Consider the following 26805-nt stretch of genomic DNA (forward strand, 5'->3'; position numbering starts at 1 on the left):
TGAGGGAGGCCAGGGATTGAAACCACATCCTCATGGATACTAGCTGGGTCCATATTCCTCTGAGCCACAACAGGAACTCCACAGGAAGGTAAATCTCTATGTCATAGTCTTTCTTAGTGGATCCATCCATGCATCCATCCACCACCTATCTTCCCATTCAATGTATTTCCCATGTACAAGGGACCACCGTAAGTGTCCTTTCTCAGGGTGCTCTCACAAATTTCTCAAAACATTAAAACCAGATATCCTTGACATACTCAGGGGATGTTTCTGAGGTAGCTCCATGTGTGGGAATAAAATCTCACATCCCTGGCTCACAGATGAGAAAAGGGCAGAACAGAAGCATTCAATTAATTCCCTTTCTAGAAAGACATTAGAATGTAATCTCTGCAGTAGGATGTTTATATGGTTTGTTTATTAACATATCCAAAGGGCTTGGAACAGTGCCTGGCACATAGCAGATACTCAAAATACTCACTTTGTTGAATGAACAAATGAATGAATAGGCAAGGAAGATGGAGAGGGCAAGAGACAGACTGGGGAAGGCAAGGGCTGAGTGGCTTCCCTCCCATCAGGATCTAGAATTAAGAATTCGCAATAGAACAGCTTTATAGTATTTTCTATATATTATTTATCTATAGTTTGCTACTGCTATATATCTCCATATATTATATATTTGATGTATCTATATTTAGAGATATACTATGTGATCAATATGTATTATATATGATGTAGCTTAATGCTGTATATTATAATATAGTGTATTATAGCACCTTGTACAGTGTACTATATCCTATGAAATAGACTATACTCTGCGCACACACACAAAAGAATTCACAATACTCTTCAAAAACCTTCACACACGTTCTCCCAAATGCTGGAAACTTACTTTGTTGAGGGCTCCGGCTCCTGTCAGGATTAAGTGAGAATTTTCAACCTGGATGGTTCTCTGTCCCAGTCGGACAAGGTAAGCCCCAATCCCAATGGCCCGGCAGGTAACCTTAAAAAAAGAATAAATTCTACCTGTCACATATTTATGTTCTCTCCCAAGGTATAAGAACTAAGGCACAGATATATAAGATTCACATTAACAGGAAAAAAAAAAAAAAACTGGTTTCAAGGAAATATTTTTGGTTAACAACAATACAAAAAACCCACAACCTTTTGATGAAAGAAAGGAAGGTACAGAATTCATTCAAAGATTCAAGTAATGATAGTTAGTGGATCATAGGCCCTTTATGTCTCTTACACTTTTGTCCATTTCACAGATGTTTGGCATCTACACTAGAGGTACGAACAAGGAAAAGAGTAAGAGGAAAAGAAATTTAAGCTGTTAATACTCTGGTTTAAAGAAATAAGTTAAACTAAAGGCCAACATGAGGTGCTAGGTTTAATTCAATTATTTACATTATCCTATCTTCTGCGATTGTGCACAAAGTAGTATACACACACACACACACACACACACACACACAATTTTTAAAAAGGTTCTCATTTGGGAATGAATAACAGTGATGGGGGCAAAAACAAATCCAAGCCACACAGTCAGCTCTTCAAAAAGCTCAGACTCAGGCAATATTTACCAGGCTAATGGTGATGATCTCATTATAAGCCAATGAGGATTCTCCAGCAATCATTCCAGAACCTCGAAGGTTCTCTGCTCCAAGGCCCTCTTCCTTCCCAATGATATCGGTAATCTTGTACCTAGTGGATACAGCCATGCCAAGTTATAAAGGTCAAACACAGCAACAACAATCCATGAGAAGAGCAGCCACTCCCAGGAGGCTGCTGAGAGCACAGTGAAAGTTTGTAGTTAACACTAGGGCCCTGGACTTCTCTTAAACTCATTGTCTGTCTTTCCTTCTTAGATGGGTGCCTATTTTGTTTGGAAGCAACATGGTAGCACAGAAAGAGCAAGATATGGAAATAGGTATACAGGTTTAACTCCTTGCTCTGACACACAGAGCAGTGTGACTCTAAAGACCAGAGTGACTTCTGTAAAATGGGAACAAGAGTATCTGCTTCTAAGCATTGACATGAGAGTTAGGTGGTGGTCTGATGTTAGATGCCCTCTCGTACTTTCTAGGACAAGTTTCTTAAAAGCAGGGTCAATGTATATTTCTCTATAATAAGCAACAGCCACTAAAACAACAACGTTATTTATTTATTTATTTATTTATTTGCGAGGCTGCACCTGTGGAGTGTGGAGTTCCCGGGCCAGGGATTGAACTTCGGATCCTTAACCCACTGCACCACAAGGGAACATCTTCTTTTTTTTTTGTCTTTTCAGGGCCTTGGGAAGTTCTCAGGCCAGGGGTCGAAGCGGAGCTGTAGCCACCAGCCAATACCACAGCTACAGCAACACGGGATCTGAGCTGTGTCTGTGACCTACACCACAGCTCACGGCAATGCTGGATCCCTAACCCACTGAGCGAGGCCAGGGATTGAACCCATGTCCTCATGGATATTAGTTGGGTTTGCTACTGCTGAGCCACGATGGGAACTCCAAATCAAGAATTTTAGAAAAATGTTAGTAATAAAAAAAAAATCTAAGAGGCATAGTGAGAACACACAGCCTAATTTCTCAAGTCAAAATCCTCTCTCTTTCCAAGACGAGGATGAAGGGAAAGGTCAAAGCAGTGAATTCTACCCCTGCTCTTTTGTAAGCATCAAGTGTATACATGAGAGTGACTGGCTATAGTCCTCTGGAGGGGCCAAGGGAATGTGTGTGGAAGTAAAATGCTGGCCAAGTTGTCCAGAAAGTATCCTGTGGATCCAGTCAGAGCCACTCATCTGTCTTCTTGGCAGGGCATTAGGAGTGATAGTTGATAGTGGGAAATGGGAGATGGGGAGTGCAACTAACAAACAGAAGGAAAAATACAAAGTTCGAAGTAGAGACAGGTGTATGTTATTTACATTCCATGAGTACCCAAAAGGCTCCATACTGGGCACAGTTTTATAAACTGAAATAATAAACAAAAATCCCACAGTGGCTCTTAAACTATCCCACCACCCCAATATGTCTCTGCTCCCTTACTTCCAGCCTTCCATCAGTTCCTTTTCTTTGCTCTTGCTATTGGTCAGTGGCTTTGCATCTCTCCTTCCCGGATTCCTAGTAATTCCCCAATTCTTCCTTTTGCTCTGTATCTAGCCTCTAAATTCTAGAGCTGTGTTACAGGTAAAGCTAATCTGTCTAAAGGGGTTAATGAGCCACATACATTGGGAAGGGAGTAATGTGTCCTTATAAGGCCCACATGCCATATAGTCACAAACACTTATGGGCCCAACAGCCTTCCTTGCAAAGGAGATCTTTTCCCTCCTAAGGAGCGCATATCGCTTCAAGGGTGTGTGATTTGTAAGCAGCATATTCTCCCATTGTATTACATGAAAAAGAATAGAAATTTCCCATTTTCTGCTCTGTGGTCTGAGTCTTCTACCATCAAGATGATCATTCTTTAAAGTAGTATCAAATTTTAATGTTACTTACAATAAAAACCCTGTAGTGTTTAACAATTAAACCCTGTACAATTAACAAAAAAACATGTATGTCATTTCTGGTCTTCATAACAATCCACTGTGACTGGGAACACAGATAATAAAAATAATAGCCAGGATTTTTGATTACTTACTATGTGCTTAAGTGCTGCGCTAAGGGACTTAACATTTATTAGTTTACTTGACCTTCATTGTATAGATGAGGAAACTAAAGTTTGAGGAAGAACACTGGCTTGCTTTCATACAAGCAATATACAAATTCAATAGCTTTCTATCAATAATGAAGAGTTTAAAAATATAATGTGCCAGGGGATGGGGGAATCTTGTTCAGAGTAGCAAGAAGAAACGCAAAACGTTTGGGGATAAATATGTTAAAACTGGCAAAACCCCACCATACCCACACTGTGTACCAAGGCATCATGGGGTGCCACAATGAACTGTCAGGGGTACTAAGGGATATTTCAATTGTTTATTTTTATTTTTTATTTTTTTGCTTTTTTAGAGCCATTCCTGAGGCATATGGAAGTTCCCAGGCTAGGGGTTGAATCATAGCCACAGCTGCTGGCCTCCACCACAGCCACAGCAACTCAGGATCCAAGCCGTGTCTGCAACCAACACGACACCACAGCTCACAGTAATGCTGGATCCTTAACCCACTGAGTGAGGCCAGGGATCAGACTCACATCCTCCTGGATCCCAGTCAGGTTCATTAACTGCTGAGCCATGAAGGAAACTCCCTTAAATTTTTAAAACACTATGATATGTCATACCTGTTGAATCCCACATGAACTACTAGTTTTAAGTAGTTCATGGTTTAACATTAGGTAGTGGTACATTCCTTTTGACAATGTCCAATCTTTGCAAAGCTGGGTTTCCCATTTCTGTGGGGGGAAAAAAGTTCTGCACAAAAAAATCAACTCAAAACAAGACACGAGGGTGGCTCTTTTCAAGCTAATGCCAAGGTTTGTAATGCTGAATGGATGCAAATACGTCATTAGTAAGTAACTGTAATTATTTAAGAATGGAATGAAAACTTTTTTTCAATTATGCGTATTATACAGTTCACCCTTGAACCACGCTAGGGGTTAGAGGAGTCCCCCCTTGGCAGCAGAAAATCCGCATATAACTTACAGTTGGCCCTCTTACATGTGGTCTCCCCATATCCATGGTTATGTATCTGCAGATTTAAACAACCATGGATCATGTAGAACTGTTGTATTTACTGTTGAAAATGTCTGCATATAAGAGCACAAACCCCTGTTGTTCATGGCACAAACACTTATGAAGCTGTTTGGGTCTGACTACTTAATAATTGGAAAGATTAGGTATATCTTTTTGCCCAAAGGTGCTATTAAAAAAAAAAAATTACAGAGACAGCAAGGGTGCAGTCAACCAAGAAAGATTGGAACTTTTGGCAAAACCTATATGAAGAAAATTATAAAAGCTTAAAAACTACACTTGAATCATTGGAAAAACATATCATGTTTCTTATTGAGAACAGTTAATATTATGAAGCTCTCAGATCTTCCCAAATTAATTTAAAAACCTAATGCAATCTGAATCAAAGTCATTATGGAAAGTTTTCATTAAAACAAAAAATGAGCCTATATGTAAAAAGACAAAAATACTTAATAAAACTTGGGGAAAAAGTAAGAATGTGAGGAAATCTGGACCAGTAGAGTAGTTAAAATAGTATGGCATTAGTCCAAGAACAGATAGAACAAAAACCGGAATATAAAGCCTAGTAATTGAGTTAAAATTATTATAAAAGTGAAAAAAGTATGAATTATTCAATAAATGGTATTAGAGCAATTGATTAATACTCTGTAAAATACTTGTGGAAAGATTATAAAAATGTTCAACTTCACTGGTGAGCAAAAATACCAGTTAAAATAACAATTGCTGTTTTTATCCTATTTTATTAACTGACATTAATCAATGTTGACAAGGGTAGAAATTATTTATTTATTTTGCTTTTTTTAGGGCCCCACTTGTGGCATACAAAGGTTCCAGGCTAGGGGTCAAATTGGAGCTATAGCTGCTGGCCTACACCACAGCCACAGCAATGCCAGATTCCCGACTCACTGAATGAGACTAGGGATTGAACCCGCATCCTCATGGATGCTAGTTGGAATCATTTCCGCTGCACCACAGCGAAACTCCAGACAAGGGTAGAAATAGTTAAAGAGGGAAAACAAGCACTACCATTGAGTTTAGCTCTTGGGAGGACAATCTGAATTATCCAAAAGAGATCTTTTTAAAAATGGAGAGTAATTCTACTAACAGACCAGTAATTCTACTTTAAGAAATTACCCCAAAGGGACTAACCAGAGATAATCCTCAAAGTTTACATAAAAGAATGATCTAGAATATCTGGAGATATAGCAGTAAAAATTGGGATAGTCTGAATGTTCAAATATGCTATATTATAATGAACTATATAAAACCATTAAATATCATATTCTCAAATAATAAGTAAGAATATACAAAATTTCTCTCAATTATTGGTGAAGAAAACAAAATTACCAAAGAACTTCCTTATTATTTATCCCAATCATACAGGAAAAAAGGTGTGTGTATATATATATATGTATACACACACACCTACTATATATAGGTGAGAATATAATACACATTAATAATTGTGATCTCTTGGTAGGACTGTAGCTGATTTTACTTTTTCTTCATAACTGTTTACACGTTTCAGCTTTTAAAAATGAATATTATAATTTAAAAACTTCAATCAATAATAAGGTCTTTCAACTAGTAAGCGGTAGAACTAAGACACACATTTAAGACCTCTAGATTATGCAACAAGCAATCTTCATTGCTCTTCAAGGTCATGATCAGCACAACAGTGAGGAAAAAATTATCATATTCTCCGTTCTTTAATCCACGGCCAAATTACTGATACATAATACCTACCTGGATTCTCCTTCATCCTCCACATGCTCACAATGGACAGAGTTGAGAGCACTGACTCTCTTATAGTCTTGAGGGGTCAGATATAAATATTTGTATCCCTGTGAAGCATGAATAGTTTTTAACTCATTATTTGCCATCACCACATAATCAGAAGACCCAGCAAAGCATGCATAATGCAGCTTGTTCCAAACCCGAATCTAGCTTTAAATCACTAAGTTGTGTCTCAGAGTTACTGTCTTAGAATACTAGCATAGACAGTTCTTTGAAAGATGGAAGTGCCTTCTGACTCTGCGTCCTTGAAACAAGGTTATCTTGTAGCTGCACCTCCAAGTACCTTCCATTTATTTCCTTTTCATCAGGGTTCAAGGGTCATTTTCTGACCTTTAATGACACCTCTATTAAAGATATCAATACAAAATAAAAGAATTGAGTGAATTACCATTCTTCACTTTCTCAAATCCATAATCTCATCAAAATATAAATGGGTAAAAGATAATTAAGAGCATCACAAAACTAAGATAATCCATCTTGTTTTTTTGGCCATGCCCGGTGGCATGTGGAAGTTCCTGGGCCAGGGATTGAACCTGTGCCACAGCAGCAACCTGAGCCACTGCAGTGACAACGCTGGATCCTTAACCTGCTGTGCCACAAAAGAACTCCTAATCAGTCTTAAAAATCAAAAGTCTATGCAAAACTAATGATCAGCCTTTTGCTTTTTTAAATAAACTCCTAATTCCTACATAAATTAAAAAATTATACTAACACTTCATAATTGATTTATTTTGATATAGACATATACACAATCACATACAAAGTAGAGTTATCTATTATGTGTGTTTAACTTAAGTGAATTTGCCACTCGGCAACCCCCCCCCCAAAAAAAAGTAAACAGAGAAAAACATTTAAAATACAATGAGAAATTAGGTCCACCTTTTTTTTTTTTTTGGTCTTTTTGCTATTTCTTTGGGCCGCTCCCGCGGCATATGGAAGATCCCAGGCTAGGGGTCCAATCGGAGCTGCAGCCACTGGCCTACGCCAGAGCCACAGCAACACGGGATCCGAGCCGCGTCTGCAACCTACACCACAGCTCACGGCAACGCCGGATCGTTAACCCACTGAGCAAGGGCAGGGACCGAACCCGCAACCTCATGGTTCCCAGTCAGATTCGTTAACCACTGCGCCACGATGGAAACTCCCAGGTCCACCATTTAACTCAATGAATTGGTCCCACAGTGAGCCCATGTCAGAGACATGAATTTGCCATTGATCTGCCTGACTTAGGATGAGAACCCACTGTGGCACTGGGTGTCAGCAGTAGGTCTATCAACACATATTTACAAAGTGCTTATTATGTGCAAGGCACTGTTCTAGGCATGAGGTAAACAGGAAGGAACACAGTAGACAAAATTCCTAGCTTATACAATTTAGCTTCTAGCAGAAGACAGAAAACATAAAAAATAAATAAGTTAAACATACAGTGTTGATGGGAAAAATGTTTAAGAGAAAAATAAAATAGAGAGAGGAGACAGGACAGTTGGGAGAGCTGAGTTTTTAGAAGACTAGCCAGGGAAGGCATTACTGACAATGTCATTTGAGCCAAGATCTGATGAGCTGAGGAAATGAGACAGGAGGATATTCTGGGGAAAAGCATTCTGGGCAGAAGGAACTGCAAGTATGAAAATGCTGAGTGTTCCCAGCAGGTTGGAGAAAGAGTAGGGAGGTTGCAGAAATGGAGCAGAATGAGATGGATACAGCAAGGAGAAAGGCCGATCTATGTAAGGCCTTGTAGGAACCAGTAGGGTTTCTGCCCCTCACCAGAGTGAGGTGGGAGGCCATTAAAGGATTTTAATCAGAGGACAGTTCTGAGGCGTGACCTGATTTATATTTTAACTGGATCATTCCACTTTCTGTTGAGAGCAGATTGGGGGTCGGGGTAGGGGCAAGCCCAGAGGCAGGAAGGTTCATTAGGAAGCCACTGCAATAAATACAGTAAGAGGCAGAAGGGGCTTGGATGGCCCTGTGGCAGTGGGAGCAGTTAGAAGGGGCTGGATTCCGGATATATTTTGAAGGTCGGGGTGTACACAAGATTTGTGGAGGTCAAGGATAACTCCAAGGTCGTTTACTTAAATGGAGGGACAGAGGGGTCATTTACTGAGATAGAGAAGACTGCGGAAAGAACACATTTAAGAAAGCAGACTGGTAACTACATTCAGGCACACGTGTAGGTAGAGATGCCAAGTCTGGATACATGAATCTGAAGCACAGGGATGGGATATACATTTGGGAGGTTATCAGCTTAATGATGGAATTTGAAGTTTTCAGATTGGATGAGATCACTAAGGGAAGGTAAATATAGGAAAGAGGGGCAGTCCAGAGACCAAGCCCTAAAATACCTTTTTTCCCTTCTACTTCACTCTTTATACAAGCTATCCTGCCAAAGCAGCAGGTGAGAGGGCACTAAGCTCTGGTGGGATTGAGACTGGGGTTCCTAGACAGCTTGTCACAGCCTCTGTGGCCTTGATATCTGTCTCCTGTCACTTTTTTTTTTTGTAATTAAAAAAAAAACCCAACCTAAAACTCACATAACATAGAATTGGCCATTTTGTTATTGCTTGGGGTTTGGGGGATTTTTTTGGGGGGGGGAGCACGCCCATGGTACACAGAACTTCCTGGGCCAGGGATCGAATCTGAGTCACTGTAGTGACAACATAGAACCCTTAATTACTAGGCCACCAGGGAACTCCTTAAAACAGCCATTTTTAAAGTGTACAATTCAGTAGTTTTTAGTATATTCAGATGCTGTGTGCAACCATCACCACCATCTAATTCCAGGATACTTCTATCACCCTAAAAAGAAATCCTGTACCTGTTAGTGGTCACCAACAATTCCCATACATTTTAAAAGTGAATTTTAAAGAAATAGGAGTTCCCTTCGTGGCTCAGTGGTTAATGAATCTGACTAGCATCCATGAAGATGCTGGTTCGATCCGTGGCATTTAGTGGGTTAAGGATCTGGCATTGCCATGAGCTATGGTGTAGGTCGCAGACCCGGCTCTGATCCTGTGTTGCTGTGGCATAGGCCAGCAGCTACAGCTCTGATTCGACCCCTAGCCTGGGAGCCTCCATATGCTGTGGGTGCAGTCCAAAAAAGCAAAAAGAAAAAAGAAAGAAAAAAAAATTTACATGCAATAAAATCCATCAGTTTTAAGTGCTGTAGTTTGATGAATTCTGACAAATGCATATACCTGCATAATCATTACCACAATCAAAATATAGAATGTTTCCATCATCCCCTGAAATACTCTGGAAAGACAGCAAAGGAAACTGAGAAAGAGTGGCAAGGAAGGTAAAAAGTAGACTCTGGAGTCCTAGAAATCAAGAGAAGAAAGTATTAGGAGTTCCCTTATGGCATAGTGGGTTAAGGATCTGGTGCTATCATCACTGCAGTGGCCTGGGCATAGGTTTGATCCCTGGCCTGGGAATTTCCACATGTTGTGGGTGTGGCCAAAAAAAAAAAAAAAGAGAGAGAGAAGAGAAGAAAGTATTTCAAGGATGAAGAGATAACCAACTGCATGGGATGCTTCTGATACATCAAATAAGTAAGGTGAAGACTGGGTTTCATGACAGATTTTAGCAATGAGAATCAATGGCAACTTTGACAAAGGCTGCTAAGTTAGAAAAGTTAGAGTACAAGGGAAATTGAAGTGGGTTCCAGAGGGAGTGGGAGGGAGAAGGGTATTTGAAAACACTAAGAAGAGAAACTCCTAAGAAGTCTTGCTATAAAGGGAAGGAAAAAAATGGGGTGGAGTGAGAGTCTAGAGGAAGTGTCTGTGTGCTGAAGGGTTAGATCCAGGAGAGAAGGAAAAAGTGATGATGCAAGAAAGAGGGGAGAGAAGTGTTGATCTATACTCCTAGGTTGGCCAGAAGGGAGAGATAGGGCCAGTAGTAGGACTGGCCTTACTTAGGAGCGGGACCTGTTCATCAAAGTACAGGAGAGAATAAGGGCACAGAGGCAGATAGATGGGAGCTCCTAGAAGCTCTTTTCTAATTGCTTCTGTTTTCTCAGTGAATTGGGAAGCAACATCATCAGCTAAGAATGAGAATGAAGGAAGAGGATGTAGGAGGTTTAAGGAGAGAGAAGATGTGAAATTGTCAATCAGGAGGTTGGTAAACTTTAATTTAAAGCAAGACCAGTCAACAGCACTGTGTATTTTTCTCCATCAATGTTCAGCCACGCAGGTGCAGGTATGAGAGAAGATGGAGAGAAGTGGATTTAAGCAAAGTTTCTGTACAAACACAGAGTAGGCAGAATGAAGAAAGAAGCAAAGTAATTGAGGGCATAGGAAAGGGAGTGATTAGAATGATTAGTCAGTCCTATGACTGACTTTGGAATTTAAGCTGGACAGGAATCAAGTGAGGAGGGAGAGAAGAGCAGAAGAAAGGTGGTAGGATCAACAGTTGCAGCTTGTGGTGAGTTCAAAGGATTACTGGACTTGAAGTACTAAAGAGAGTGTGCTGGAAAGATAGGATGGAGAAATGGCAAAAAAAAAAAAAAAAAGGGATTCTTGAGTTGAGTTTATGGGGAATGAGAGACTGATCTGGGATGAAGGATAAAACCATTAGAGGAGAGGGAGTCAAGGATCCAAGAGGCTAGATGTAGATGGGTCATCTACAGAGATAACAGCAATCATCAAGGATTATATGAGGACTGGTACTACTGGAGGGAGTGACAATGTGTCAACAACTAAAAGATGCAAAGAAGAAGGGGGAGTGGCCAAAGGGAAAGGAACACTTTAATAAGGAGCAGTGTGGGTGGGGCACAATTTGACGACACAAGGTTCAAAGAGGGGTTTTTGGAGGGAAGGGAGGGAAAAGGTCTGGAAGCGGCAATGAGACACAAAGAAGACACTTTTTCCCTCCAGGCTCAGTGGTAAAGGGAAACCAGGTACTATTTAAGAAGAGTCTTCAGAGGACAGGAGGTTTCAAATAGAACAAGAAGGCTGGAGAACAGAGAAGGAGCTGAGGATATAAGAGGTTTTGCTGATAAGTCTTGGAAACTACAGTGGAATAATTTAAAGATACATATTTCTGGCTTAACGTGTCTCACACTAAATGCACACCTGTTATTGTGTCTAGGATTCAACCAAAGAAGTAGTAATCTGTCTCAAAGCTGGAGGAAAAACTAGGTGAACATATTAAAGAGAGAATTTATTTCTAATGCAGTTGTTGTTCACTGTAAGTGCTAAATTTTGAACTTAAATCTCTAGCTCTCTCCCACCTCTCTCTCTCTCTAGACACACACACACACACACACACAGAGCATCTTTCCTTAGTCTGTACCTTGTAAGGATCTTCAGGATCTACCCAGGCCACGTGAAACATATGACGAATTTCCTCTGCCAGCCCAATTCTCGCTCCACTGTTGGCAGCTACATAGATGCGTGGGATGCCCTCTGCCCTGGCAAGCTCAGAAGCTCTGAGAAACAGCACATCCTCCTGGGGTCCAAAGGAACCAATTCGGTATGTGATGTCATTGCCAATAACAATGATATCTCGGCCTTCTGGATATTCCGGACTTTTAAGGGACATTTTCCAAGCTACCATGCCAATCTGCAAAGGCATAAACAAACAAATCAACACAAGCTCCTTACATACAGAACTTTTTTCAGGTTCCTTGAAGGTATCAGACTGAACATAGACACAAACTTCATGTGAAGATATGTATTGCCAAAGAGCCAAGCTCTCTGTGGGAAACGAGAACATACACTCGCTAAAACTATGTGGAGAACAACAGCTGGTTTACTATACATGTATGTCATGGCTGTCTCGATTTCTTCTTTGGGTCTGTTCAAAGAAGAGGAAAAACCAAAGTCTGAATGCGCTTAGGATATGTGTGGAAGAATTACCATAGGACTGGGGATTAAATCCAGGATTCCCTAACTCACTACCCTATCTAATAAGATATCTATTGTGAGATTCTTCCCAAGAAACCTTGAAGACATAGGAGAGCAGAAAGAAGACCGCTGCTCAGGGACTGCACGACTTCTGCAATCCTAGGTCCTTTTCTTGTTCTCTAGTATTTGATAGAAATAACAACATTCTTCACTGACTTCCTTCAGGTATCTTCCGTTTTTGCAAGAATTTACTGTAACTAGGAGTTCCCATCGTGGCGCAGTGGTTAGCGAATCCGACTAGGAACCATGAGGTTGCTGGTTCGCTCCCTGACCTTGCTCAGTGGGTTAAGGATCCTGGGTTGCTGTGGCTCTGGCATAGGCCGGTGGCTACAGCTCCGATTAGACCCCTAGCCTGGGAACCTCCATATGCCACAGAAGCGGCCTTAGAAAAGGCAAAAAGACAAAAAAAAAAAAAAGAATTTACTGTAACTCAACACTGCATCCTTGTGAGCATCTCTTGCTTTCTTCCAACACAGAAAACCAAAAGATGCACGTAACCAGGCTCTTGCTACACTATGATACATGTAAGCCTCTGCTCACAGTTCAGTAGCATCTGACCAGCCACACAAATAAATGACGTTGACGTAAGAGGCAAGTGGGACATGTCTCTTCCCAAACCCTCACAGTCCTCTCCTCTTTTAATCCCCTTCTATATGAGAACTAGTCAATCCTTCTATTTGTTTATCCACTAGTTCCATTTCTTTTCTATTCACTCATACCCCACTTACAGCTGCAGTTTTTCATGTGTGCCTGTCTGTTTCCCTATACCTGGATAAGTAATGTTTTCCATTCTTTTTTTCCCGTTTCTTTCTTTCTCCCCCGCTTCCCACCCCCACCACTCATCCCCAAATACAAAACCTACCAGATGAGCCTTCCTGGTCCTGCCTAATGGAGCCCAGCCACATGTGCAGCCCTGGTCCCTCATCCCCAGGTTGCTGCATATCACCTCATTGGGGAGCCGGCCATCAAGAAGGGCCATTAACAGATGTAAATAGCAGCATCCCTGGAAAGCCACATGCATCACCCAGACTCAACTGGGCCAGTGATCATAAGCTCTGAGTACACATTCCTCAATCCAATTGCACATCCACTGTAATCAGGCTGGTTTGAAGCTTTCCACACAGCTATTTGTGATTCTCAGCATTAAGAAATATATATTTGAAACTCCCACAGATAAATATAGCTATTTAATAGATCACACCATTGGCCAAATACAAATCAAAATGGATATAATACACAGGAAAAAAATCCAATCACCTTCTGATGAGCTAAGGTAGTATTACTCTATCTGCTCATTAAAGACAGAGAAAGGAAGGAGAAACGGATCATCCAAAAAAGAGCACAGAGAAACACCAAATACCAAGGTAATTTTGTCTTGGTTTTTAAGAAGCTGGTCACTATAATGCCTATGTGGGGGAAAATATTTTACCTGCCTCCTCATGTGCCCCTCTAACCCAGCATCTCCTTTCTTTTTCAGGAAGGAAAAGCTGTTTCCTCTAAATGCATTTGTAGTTAGGAAGATGGGGTTTTACTCCAAATTTTATGATATATTAACCTTAGCCACCGAGGCCAGAGCAGCTTAGATATAAGCCCTGAAGAGTATACTTCAGCATTTGCATGCTAATGCAAACATTGTGTCTATGTGGCACTGGGCAAGCAAATAACACTCTTATCTTTTGCTATTACCTGGGGACTCTAACTGTGTCACTCAGGCAGTCAGTTCAGCAATTGGCCAGGTCATTATGTTTGCAATATTGACTTCTAATTAGGTGTCAACATAGCAGCACCAAGAACACACTACTCTTTATCAATGTCTTTCCAAAGTGTCTTCCTCATCGACTGGCCCCCTCCCTCCTTAAAAAGTACCATTACAGAATGGAGAGTGTTAGCCCAGGTTTAGTACAGCGAGATTCCTTACTGGAAGAGATTAAGATTTGAAATAAGCACAATGGATAAATATCTAGGGAAGCATTTGTTGCTCAATTTACATTAAAAATGAGATTTTACTTCTAATCAAATGATAGCATATATAAAGGTGAACATAAGCTTGGGAGTCAAACAAATTTGCATCTACATCTAGGCCCTACCACTTATTAACTGTGTGACCTTGGGAAATTTAATGAACTTTATTGAGTTTCAATGTCCACACATGCAAAAATTAAGAAAATATTACCTACGGGTTTGATGAACAACTCTTGGGAAGAGTAATCTATTACAGTAACTTGAGCATACAAAGTTTGCCCCTGTCTCTCCTCTCAACCTATCCAAATCTTACCCATTCTGTAAAGGTTCATTCAAATTCAAATTCCTCAGTAAAGTATGCTCGAATCTAAAGTGACTCCCTTCTTCTCTGGTCTCCTACTAAGACCTTCATGTGGCAAATTCATTTGATCATTAATCACTTATGGCCTAAGACGGCTTTTAGTTTGTCAGATAGAACCATTATGTCACCTACTCCAGTGCTTAGTAGGATTCCTACACATTCCCACACATAATATGGGAGTAAGAAATATTTGATGGTTCCAGAGTCATTTCATTTCTTAAATGATACTTGGAAAACCATCACCAAGAGTTTAGAACACTTTCCACGACTTACCTCTAGGGATCACAGAATTACTAAATATTACGAAAATATTTTATTAAAAAATAATACGAAAAATAATAGCTACCATTCTACATGTGGTACTATACTATAAAAGTTAAATGCTGATAATAGTTACGAGATTAAGCTGGAAAGTCTGCCTGTCTTGGTTCAAATTTCAGCTTTATACTAGTTATACAGCTTTGGACAAGTTACTTAACCTTGCAGAGCCTCAGTTTTTCCACTTACAAAATGGGAATAAGACTGTCTTTCTGGAGGGATTGTTGTGAGGAACACCACATTAAATTAGTATAGAACCTGGCATGTAAAAGTCCTCAAATGGCAGAGCATCCATGCCTGCCTGCTTGCACCTCTCACAAGTGTCCTATCTTAGTAAGTCTATTTCTTGCCTATTAAAAAAAAGTCCTCAAATAGAGCTACTATTATTATTAATTTAAAAACAGTCATTATTATTGCCATATGAAAACCAAGGCATAGAGGAATTAAGTAACTTGTCCTTATAGCTAGTATGAATTATTTATTTTTTAAAGTATGACTCGCATTAACTTCCTTTACTAAAGAAATTAAGGAAATATGTTCCAGGCTGGTGCCACTGCACTTAGCTGAAACAACACGGAAAGATGAACATCAGTGAGAGCACAAACATAAACATCATTGCCACCTAGACAATGTGGTGTCCTGGACTGGATTCCGGCCCAGAAAAAGGACATTAGTAGGAAATCTGGTGAAATCCAAAATAAAGTCTGTATTTTATTTAGTAGTACTGTGCCAATGTTAATTTCTAAGTTTTTATAATTATACCATGGTTATACAAGATGTTAACATTAGGGGCAGCTGTGTGAAGGTTAAATGGGAACTCTGTATGATTTCTGCAACTTTTCTGTAAATCTAAAATTATTTTGGGAGTTTCCATCTTGGCACAGTGGTTAACAAAGCCGACTAGGAACCATGAGATTGCAGGTTCAATCCCTGGCCTTGCTCAGTGGGTGAAGGATCTGGCATTGCCGTGAGCTGTGACGTAGGCTGCAGACGTGGCTCAGATCCTGTGTTGCTGTGGCTGTGGTGTAGGCTGGCAGATACAGCTCCGATTAGACCCCCAGCCTGGGAACCTCCATATGCCGCACATGCAGCACTAAAAAGCAAAAAAAAAAAAAAAAAAAAAAAAAAAAAACAATAAAATTATTTTAGGATTAGAGGCTAAAAAATAAATATCATGATAAAAACTTTTTGGAGGGAATAAACTGACCAGTAAGGTCACTGTTAGTGTTCTGTACAGCCTTATAAATGGTAACTATTAAGACTATGAATAGGAGCTCCCGTCGTGGCGCAGCAGAAACTAATCCAACAAGGAACCAAGATTCCTTGCGGGTTTGATCCCCGGCCTTGCTCTGAGGGTTAAGGATTCAGCGTTGCCATGAGCTGTGGTGTAGGTCGCAAACGTGGCTCAGATGTGGCATTGCTGTGGCTCTGGCGTAGGCCAGCAGCTATAGCTTCAATTTGACCCCTAGCCTGGGAACCTCCACAGGCCACTGGTGCAGCCCTCAAAAGACAAAAAGAGACAAAAAAATTTTAAAAAGACTATGAATAATATTTTTTGGCCACACCCATGGCACGGAGAAGTTCTCAGGCCAGGGATCCAACCCATGCCACAACAGTGACACGCCAGATCCTTAACCTAGTAGGTACCAGAGAACTCCTGAAGAGTATTTTTAAATACTCTTGATGTAATGCTAAATTTAAAGAAACAGGATGACCAAATTGCACTGGATAGCATTATGCAATAATAACTGTGAGAGGTGGAACAGTGTAGTGGCAAAGGGCACAGACTCAGAAGCCAGATTCTACGAATCTGGATCTGATAGAATCTGACTCTGACAGAATAGTGTCAGTCAATTTTCTAGCCACATAACCTTAGGTAAGTTACTAACCTCTCTACACCTGAGTTTCCTCATCAGTAAAATGGGGTGATAATAACCTATTGTTTTAAGTCTGCTATGAAGATTAAACACATGTTAAATCTTAGAACAGGACCTGGCATATAGTAAGTGCACGGTTAAGTGTTACAACACACACACATACACACACTCGTGTGCTCACGCTCTCTATCGCTATCTAAAGCATAATGGGGCCATTCTCAAGCCTTCTGAGACAGCCTGCACTGTCTATGGAGTGTGTATCTCCCTCAATAAATCTATTTCTTACCTAAAAATAAACAAATAAACAGATAAAAGCATATTGGAGGGGAAGAAAGAGAGAAACTTAGCAAAATGGGATAATGATTATTTTAGGATGATGAGATTGTGCATTTTTTCCTTGTTCTCCAAATTTCTTCAATGTGTCTGCCTTGATAACTTAAAAATTTTATAAGGAGGAAAAAAAAACTACCAAACGCTTCTTCACTAGATACATGGGAATTTACATTATTATGTCAACTTTTGTGTACATTTGAACATTTTCACAATGGAAAAAGAAAACTAAAGAAAAAAAAAATCTCATCATCCTAATGGGTTTCTCAAATTTTAAAGGAACCGATTCTCAGTTTTAGTTATCCGACAACAGATCATATTTATATAAAACTATAAAGAGGAATAAAGATATGAAAATTTAGAATCAAGATTCACCTTACAGGGAGAAGAATATCAAGAACTATCTTAGTTTGTTGGGGCTTTCGTTTCCTTTCTTAAAAAAGAAATGCTTTGCAGTGATGTGGTATAATGTAAACATATGTATATATAGGTTTATACAATATTAATATCTCTACCTGAGAAGTTACTGCTTCAGTGTTTTTCTGGTCTGATGGTTAAATACATATTTATACTTTTAAAGTCAATATTTGTACAATAGACAAGAACAGTGCCTATCAGCTAAATACATATTTAGGACTGTACCACATGTATTACAAACATGTACTAAAATCGAAAGCTTATATTTATACAGAGCCTTTCATCTTGAAGGGGGCTAAAGAGCTTTACAAACATATGTACATAAAAGGACGTGTGCACTGATAGGCAGGCAAGGTATCAATTCAGCTGCTCCCCTCCCCTCTTTCTTCACGCAGTCCGGGGTAGGAACACATGGTGTCAACAGATGCTGGTCTGTAACAGCTGCAAAGATGTGTAACACAATGATCCACGTTGCCATGCACAGTCACTGAAGGAGGGCTTGCAACTTGAGAATAGCAACTGCTCTCCTCCAGTGCAGAAGCACCACAGCCATTTCCAGCTTTGTGTTTTTAAATTATTCTCTCCAAACTCAACTAATCACTTGACAAAATTGAATTTGATACTGGAAATGGTTTCTGAATGCAAAATACTTTCTGTCTGATGATGAAAACTAGGTTGAAAAACGCTTTCCCCTGCCCTTGTTAGATTTAGAGAGACGGGAAAAAAAAGGGTCATGATATTCTGGAGAAATGGTTCAAAATATTCCATCTAAGAATAGCTTTGTCTCAGAGGATTGGGTCATTACTTCAGAAGACAGTCATATTTTCTTCCCATTTAATTAGGACACCATAAGTTTTTCAGTCAAATTACTTTATATGGACGGGTCTATCTGTATTATGCACACAACAGAGATTTTATATTGAAAATTCTGCAATCACCATAGATGTGTATACAAGTGTGACAATGTGATTACGGCTATGGCATTCACTGATTTCCACCTAAGCCCAGTTGTCTTGTATATTAACTTGAAAATAACAGCCAAAGGAAATTCCATTGCTGAATCTCCTTGTTTCAGCTTCTCTCTCCCTCCAATGTTTCTACTCCATGAAACCTAGTGAAAAAAACGGCACTCCAGGACTAAGGGCTAAGGAAGCAACAAGGAGGGGCACAGCCTGAAAGGGGCTTGTGAGAGTAGGAGTGTTTATGGTCTAATGAGTTTCAGACTCAGGCTTTGCAGCCCTGGCAGGGCCACAGACTTCTTCCCTGACCACTGTCTTACTGCTGCATGGTCTAACCAGGCAGTTCTAGGCACTTACTACCAGTTACAGGTTCATTAATACAGCCATAAGCCACTTTTTAAAAATATATCTGATTTCAGATTATTTTTGATAAGAGAGCATCCCAATTAGCAGGCTTCCTAGGTAATAGATTATCCACCTGAACCAATTACCTTAAAGTGAGAAAGGGGAGAGGATCAAAAGAATTACTGCCAATAAGTTACGGATAAGTGGAAATAAAATATGTGTCTTCCTTATGCAAGTTCTAAGGAAGCAAATATTTCTTTGGCCACAGTCTGGTCCTGGAATAAACACGCGCAAGTGAGGGAGGAGGGAACGGGGAGGAGAAAGCGAGCAGAAGAGAACAGTCTTATTTAACTGTTTTTATGTGGGTAAAATGATTTGTGCCACAGTATTTCCATAAGAAGTGGGACCATTATTTTCCTGTAGAAACACATTTGGTTTGAAAAGTATCACTGGACAGGACGTGAAAATCAAACCGAATGAATTATTCACAACCTCCGATCAGAGGTGATCATTATTTCTGATGCTCCAAACAGTGATTAGGATTCTGCCCTGAGATGTCATTTTCTCGCTGAGTAACACAGGCGATACGGAAAGGCATTATCTATCTGGCCATATACGTATTTTTTTCTCTTGGGAGGACCTTGGTTTAATGTTACTACAACAGATAATAAAAACATGATAATATTAACATTTATTCTGATGGTGCCCATAAATGCCATTAGTCTGACAGGAAGTGTCAACACTAATCATGACCCAAAATTAACACCAAAATTGACATCAACATTAATTGTACTATCAGTGTGAACAGCAGAACGCGCGCACGCGTGTGTGTGTGTGTGTGTGTGCATGCACACATACACACCTCTACTTTCCAAAGCTGCTGCTGTTACTACAAAATGAAACAACAATATTAAGCTCGATAAAGAAATCTGAAGGGAAAGCTAAGGGGCAGAACAGGACAGGAATTTGTTTTCAAGGATGTAAGAGGCATCCATCAACTCTGGCTATGCTGTGGGAAGCAGAAGGGAAACATCTTTGCCGCGGCTGCCTTTCTTCTATCTCCACTCTTTGAGTTCAGGGGTAATAAGATCTTTCTATATGGACTTAAATACAGGTTAGACTGTGGCTGAGAGGTTGAAGCTTTATTTTCCATGCTGAAAGTCTAAAAGTTGACTGTTCCTGATAAAGCCTCTGGTAGCTATTGTTCTACCACTGCTAATGCCAGGAAGAGGTCCATCTTACAAGGCCCCAGGGGCAGAAATACAAAGAATTCTAGGATGTTAAGAGTTGAGACAGACCTAGGCACCATCTGCCTCAGGAAGATGAAAAACACAAAGATCCACAGAGCAGGATTATGAACTTGAGTTTCTTTTGAAACAGGTAAAATGCTACCCTCCCCCCACTTTCTATGTTGGATGAAATATTAAATCTTCACTTTTAACTAGACACTGTCAAAAATAATTATAATTTTAACTCATATTAGGCTCTCATGAGAAAAAAATACATCATAAAATATTAGAAAATACTGTATAGGTCTTAAAAGGTGTATTGTTAAACCATAAGGCAATGCAATATTTGACTTAATTTGTGCCATTCGGAAAAGCCATGCTCAAAAAATGTCAATGCCTTTCCATATTATATTATCTGCTGGATATCATGTTCCATTGCCTCATGTTGTATGATCACATAAAAGAGCTGAAAAACAATTTTCTTAACAGCTGAAAACTCTTTTTTTTTTTCATGCTTGGATAATTCAAAAATGGCTGAACAAACTTACCTCAACCTTTCTAAAAAGTGACAAAAGGATAAGAAAAATATCATTTTTAGAGCAAAAAACTTTCTTCCCAGAGGTAATTCTTTGAAAATGTTACCAAAGATTAGAAATAATCATTTTAAACAGTGAAATTGTTTCTTTCTATGCTATTTTTGTACATCAAACCATAGTAATTTTACACATGTACACATAATGTTTTAATAAACAAACCGATTTTTTAAAAAATGTAACGGAGCACATACAAGCCAGAGGTATTTGAGAAATGGGGTGGCGGACTAATTGGCGGGTAGGGAAATTAACCAAGTTGGCCTACTACAGTTCAGAAAGCCCTGCCCATTAATCATATAAACGAACGCTGAACTCTGATGCTCCACGCTACACCTCATCCTCTGGTGTCATCTGTTGCTGTCCTGGTGTTCATTACTGCCTCTAGTTAGAGCTGTAAAATTTCTTGACGTATACAGTACTATATCACATCCTTTTTGAGTAAAATCTTTCAACTTCAGATGCAAGTATATCCTTTTGTTTAAAGGCTATCTTTAGGACTTGCTTTTGAAAGGAACTAAGGAGCCCTTCACAAGCGCTGCTTTGGTCTGCCAAGGGAGGCATTAGGACTTTCAAAGTCAGTCAAGCTCACTGGGCCTTGGTTTGCTGCTAATGAAATGAGTCAAAATCAACTAATCCACCTGAGGAGAAATCTCCAGCCCCAATAACAGGCATTAAGATGGACTTCAGAGAAAAGTATACACATCCCAAAAGAACAGAAATTCATTAGAAGTAATTCCAAGGCAGGAAGAACTGGCTTTCAAAATTAGCCTCAATATTTTTCTAATGAGGAACTCAACTTTGGTCCTGAAGATCATTTCAGACAAAGACTTGTGGCCCAACGTATTCACTTAGAATAAGGATAAAAGAAGAAACGTGCACAATAATTTTAAATAAAACGCACACCATGTATTCCATACTATGTCTTTTTCTGTACTTGAAATTCCTATCTTGCCAGGCCTAAAAAGGATTCAAAATTGGTGTTTTAAAGTAAGCACAAATTATGAATGTTTGTGTGTAAGCGGTGGAATTAATACTCTTCTGCTCAGGATCTCCAAGCACTTACATTCTCTCATCTTCAAGGATAACTGGTGGCAAGCACCATTAGTCTCTTTTTATAACTTGAACAATCAGTGCACAGACCATGATCCTGGTTTTCAGATCCGCTTTTCTCGGGTCTATTTCAGAGCTCATCTTCTGCACACTACAATACAAATATGCCTCTTTTCCAACACATTTCCAAAAGACTGAAATGGACTCAATTTCCACACCCAGCATGAAAAGGTAAACTGATTTCAAAAAGAATGAAACAAAAGCACAGCAAAACACATCCAAATTAGCTTCCTACTCATGGAGCTATTCTGAGGTTAAATCGAGTAAAACAATATGCAAAAGCCTACTGTTAAACTAGAGAAATATTTGGGTTTTGTTTGCACGAGAAATGGTCAACCCTTTCCTTACTCAAGCCCACAAACAGATACATGCTCTCTCCAGTCAGAATTTCAAAGCATAATGGGTTCCACTAGAATTTGAGTCCAAGATAACCCAAGCCATTCCTTTGAGAGTATGGAAAATGTCAACCAAGTGAATTAAGACAGAGGGTTATGGTGGTTTTTCTAAAATAAGAGGCCCTTTGGGTTAAGAGGCCCAGCCTAAGAACTCTCAAAATGGATCTACTAATTAATTGCTTCCCATCTTTTAGACTTATATAAGCTTACAAACTTCCTTTCCCTATCCAACTCCTAAATTTTATTTTTGTTCTTATACTCGAATGAGAGATTTCAAAGGATTATAGCAATATATAAGTGAGATGCAGTGTCAAAACAGTAAGCTTTGTTTAATCTAGCCAGTAAATGCAGGGATATTTGTCAAATCACTCTCCATATCTTTCTCTAAGTTTGAAATATTTTTTAATAAAAAAATTAAAGAGATGCTTATGCCTTGGTGGAACTGGATAACAGTACCTTGCCAACGATTAGATAACAATTAAATATGTGCAAGGCTGAGCAGTTCTAGAACTGAATTCCTAACCCCCACCATTTCATCCCCCAGAACATAAATCACAACTGAAATCAAGATGCCACTCAACTACAGTGCATATAAAATAAAGTCTAACTGATGTCTATCACTGCAAAAAAAAAAAAAAAAAGATACCACTCATGATGGCAGCTAGCCTTCCAACTTTAATTTATACTGCCTTTTACTTCCTCAATCATCCTCTTTCTAAAGAAAATGTTTCCTTTAAAACTGTACAGCCATGATGTAAGATTCAACAGATCTCCAACCAAAGGGTTAAGAAGGCAATTGCACCTTGTAGGAAACACTAGGCAAAGCCTAACCATACCAACTGAATAAAAGGGAAGGATATCGCTGGATTTGCCTCACCAAACAGGGTGATTCAAGAGGCTTGTATGAATGCTAGGCTGCTGAGAAGGAAAAACCCTGACACCTAGTGCCCATCTGAAAAAAACAAAGTCTTGGAGCCACTACAATCCATAAGCGTTGGTAGTGTGTGTGGAGATGAAAATGATCAAATTGCCTTCAATTTGTAGCATACTTAACTCCCAGAAAGATTTTAAAGAAAAATGTATGCCATGCAAGAATTCCAGTCTCTGATTACCAATCCTTCTTGAAGGAAACATCCTAAACCTCATTATTACTTCTGATTCTAAACATGGCATCTTCGTCTCATCTCGGTTTTTCATTATGACAGGAGTGATGAGAGGGAATGGATAGGTTCATACTGTTAAAAAGCCCATGTTATAAAACAGTAGGGAAAACTGGGTCCTAATTTCTATCTGTACTAATTGCTATAAAAGGTGCCTGCCTATCATATCTTTCATCATTACCCAATTTGGAGACTTATTAGCTAGTTCACAGAGTGGTTAAAAGAATATAATAAAAGAATGCTAATAACAGCTCAGAACAAACAAACACATAGTCTCAAGAAGGCTAGTGTTCTCTTTGTCCTCCTAGGCAAAGTTAAGTTGTTCTCGGACAAGTCGGTTACAGCCGTTGGCTTGATCTGAGCCTGAGCCTTTTCATAACAGGATTTGGTGCGAAAAGCAGCTGCATTGGATTGTGAACTGTTACTCAAAATGTTCCCACCTACAATTACAGCTTCCACCAAATGATCAAAACAGGTTAGCAAACTGGCAGGAAAATGAAAACAATTCCCCTCAAATTGAGAAGTGGTCAAAGTAGAGCTGTGGGTCAGCTGTACTTCTGTATTCAGGCTCAAGCGCACACATTCATCCAGCTGTGTATTTACATACGGTGCCCATCACAGGAGCATGAAATCAGGTTAGTCTATGTTGCAATCACATTTTCCTCAATTTTCATCTTTACCTGAAACTATTTTTTTAAAAAAATCTTAGACAACTCATCTTTGGAGCTATTTGCAAGTAACAGAGTTCACAGATTTGGTCTGTATCCTCTTTATTCCTACTCTAAATTCATCCTAAACGCGATGCCATTCAAATCTGACAATGAGAAAAATGTGTTCTCCTATACCTTTCATCATGCATAAGGTGGCATTCCTTCAGTTATGGCTCTCCTGATGGAGAAGGGACCACTAGGAAAATAGAAAGGAGATAGTAGCTAACACTGTATCAGAAAAGCTCTCTTTCTCCTGCTTTTAACACGGCCACAATGTTCAAAATGCAGGTCATATCTCTGCTGAAACAGCCAATACTCTTCCTCAAATGACAAACAAGTTACCTAAAACTAAATGGAACTGAATTGTTCCAAGTCCTGGTCCCATCACCATTTTTACCCATTTACTGTCCTGGGAAAAAAAAATAGGGAAGAAAGACTGGCTACCCACATAGCCGATGGTCTGATAAGTACAGGTTTTCTGCCTTTGATTAGGGGGAGAAGCATCTCAATTCATGGGGAAACTCTGCAGGAATCCCTTGTTTTACCTGTATTCCTTATATCCATGTGCTTAAGCTTTTAAACCCAGAAACTCCAATCCTTCAAGGTAATGCATTATCACCCACAATGATGACCTGGTGGAGCCGTCACCTTTGGCGAACACCACATTATGATGATTTAATGTCTATGTAGCATCGATGCATTTACATTGAGCCTTGGCTCTTGGAACGTTAACAGGTCAATTTTTTACTCCTTTTTTAATAAAACTATTTCTCAAGGCTCCGTTCAGATGCCCATTCTCTTTGGGATAGGACCGATTTGCTCCCAATCTCATCAGCATGAGCTCTTCTCTTCCCCCTCACATCATTCTTGGGGTGATATGTAGAGTGCCAGGCTCATGACAAACTTGTCTCTTTGGCCAAAGGAAATTAAACTGCAATAGCTGAAAGTCAACTTGCCCTGATAAAACTGGGCTCGGCACAAGGAAATACATCCTCCTGACACCCCGTCATCTCTTAGGCACAGCTGTCCCTCAAGAGTTCTGACTGCTCAAACTCCAGCTTCAGATTGGGCAGTCTCTCAGCGGACATGCTCCATTGTACGTTCAAGCTATCGGTAACAGAGTTTGATACTAATACCTCAACCTCATTCCTGCTCTGCGGTGCCCTCTCATCTAGCTACGGCCACTGGCTGACTTCACCAGCCATTCTGGGCATTAGTCACTAACTGCTCACAAAAGAACATCAGTCTCGCTCCTCCCGAGCCCAGAGACACAGAAACAGCCAGCTAACACTCAGCTTCAATCCTAATCAATCATTTGAAGAAAAGGGGAAGAGAACAAAGAAAACAGGCAACTAAGGAGGGAAAAGAGGAGAACAGGGAGAGAATAAGAACTGACAAAAAGAAAAAAAAATTACCTGCTATCACATTTCTAGATTTTTAAAGCACTGGGCAAAGGAAATATGTGGTCCCTGTGCTGACTCTAGTGCTCAGGGCCATCGCCCTCTGCAGCTGTTTAAGACATCCCTTTTCCACCAAGGTTTGCTGAGTCCTAAAAGGGTTAAAAAAAACCTTTAATTTTTTTTTTTATTCGTGTGTGTGTGTGTGTGTGTGTGTGTGCGCACGCGAGCACGCGCGTGTGTGGTCTTTGGGTACAGAGTCCCGTATAATAAGACTATTTGTATTCATACTGGCAGAGTAAACACTACATGTTCATGCCCAGGCAGCTCTGTGCTTGTAATTTCAGCAAGAACAGAGCTCTGTCCCTCTGGGACTTCACTATTCCCCCCGTCTCCATTCGCTCAAACACAGAATGAGAGCAGAGAGAAAGCGGGAGAGAAAGATCATGGCATGAGGTTTCACACAGCACTGCAGCTAGCTTTCACGTGGCCAAAAATCTCATTTTGTGTTTTAATTACATTAGTTAAAAGCGTTTTTCTCTCAGCCCCATGTTCACAAGGGCGCCTCCCATTCCTGAAGACTACACTGTTCAATGAATCAGAATTGAAGTCTAGCACAATGAAGCTTTTCTGTGCTGTTGAGGCGTTCACTAAGTAGATGCTACACACGGTGGCATAAACCTCTGCTGCAACTTTGTGTGTTACCAAGTATGTACCCTCTGACTCTCGTCGAAATTCTACCTATCCTTGCTCGTGCTTTTGCTATTTGTCAAGACATTAGATTAGAACTCCTACAAGTCTGATCCTCTCCATCTGGTCCCATGCTTGCATCCATCTTAACACCAAACCATCTACTTCTGGTACCCACTGGTGTACTTACTAACAGCCACACACCTTGTACGTAATGTAAAAATTTTTTGAAAAAGATACTGCATTAAAATGGGAAAAAAACTGCATTAATCACCAAAGCTCTTACCTTTATGGTGAACACTCACATTGTTACTCCTTCTAAGGAATGAGATTTATCTAGATTATGTGTAAGGTTAAAATAAAAACATATCTCATTTTAGGCTTATTACGATTATTACCATTGTTGTTATAACTGAACATTAGAAGCATAGTTAAAACCAGGAAGAATCTCAATGCATGAAGGAGGATATTGGGTCTGGGGCAGAATCTGATTTTTATTTTATTTTACTTTTTGGCCCAGGCCATGGCATGAGGAAATTCCCAGGCCAGGGACTGAACCTGAGCCACAGCAGTAACCC

At 39.8% G+C, this 26805-nt stretch overlaps 1 protein-coding gene across 4 annotated transcripts in view; it reads right to left on the reverse strand.

Moving 5' to 3' along the window:
* The window catches only part of ACACA (acetyl-CoA carboxylase alpha), a 239419-nt gene that overhangs the window by 59965 nt on the left and 152649 nt on the right, over nt 1-26805 (reverse strand). For all 4 annotated transcript variants that reach the window (XM_047758432.1, XM_047758433.1, XM_047758431.1 and 1 more), the window contains 4 exons: nt 11761-12030; nt 6421-6518; nt 1584-1704; nt 890-1000 (listed from right to left, as the gene is read on the reverse strand). In XM_047758432.1, coding sequence (XP_047614388.1) covers nt 890-1000; nt 1584-1704; nt 6421-6518; nt 11761-12030 — 600 coding nt within the window. The remainder of the gene's footprint in view (nt 1-889; nt 1001-1583; nt 1705-6420; nt 6519-11760; nt 12031-26805) is intronic.

This window comes from Phacochoerus africanus, chromosome 14 (genome assembly GCF_016906955.1).
Source record: "Phacochoerus africanus isolate WHEZ1 chromosome 14, ROS_Pafr_v1, whole genome shotgun sequence".
In the NCBI taxonomy this organism is placed as follows: domain Eukaryota; kingdom Metazoa; phylum Chordata; class Mammalia; order Artiodactyla; family Suidae; genus Phacochoerus; species Phacochoerus africanus.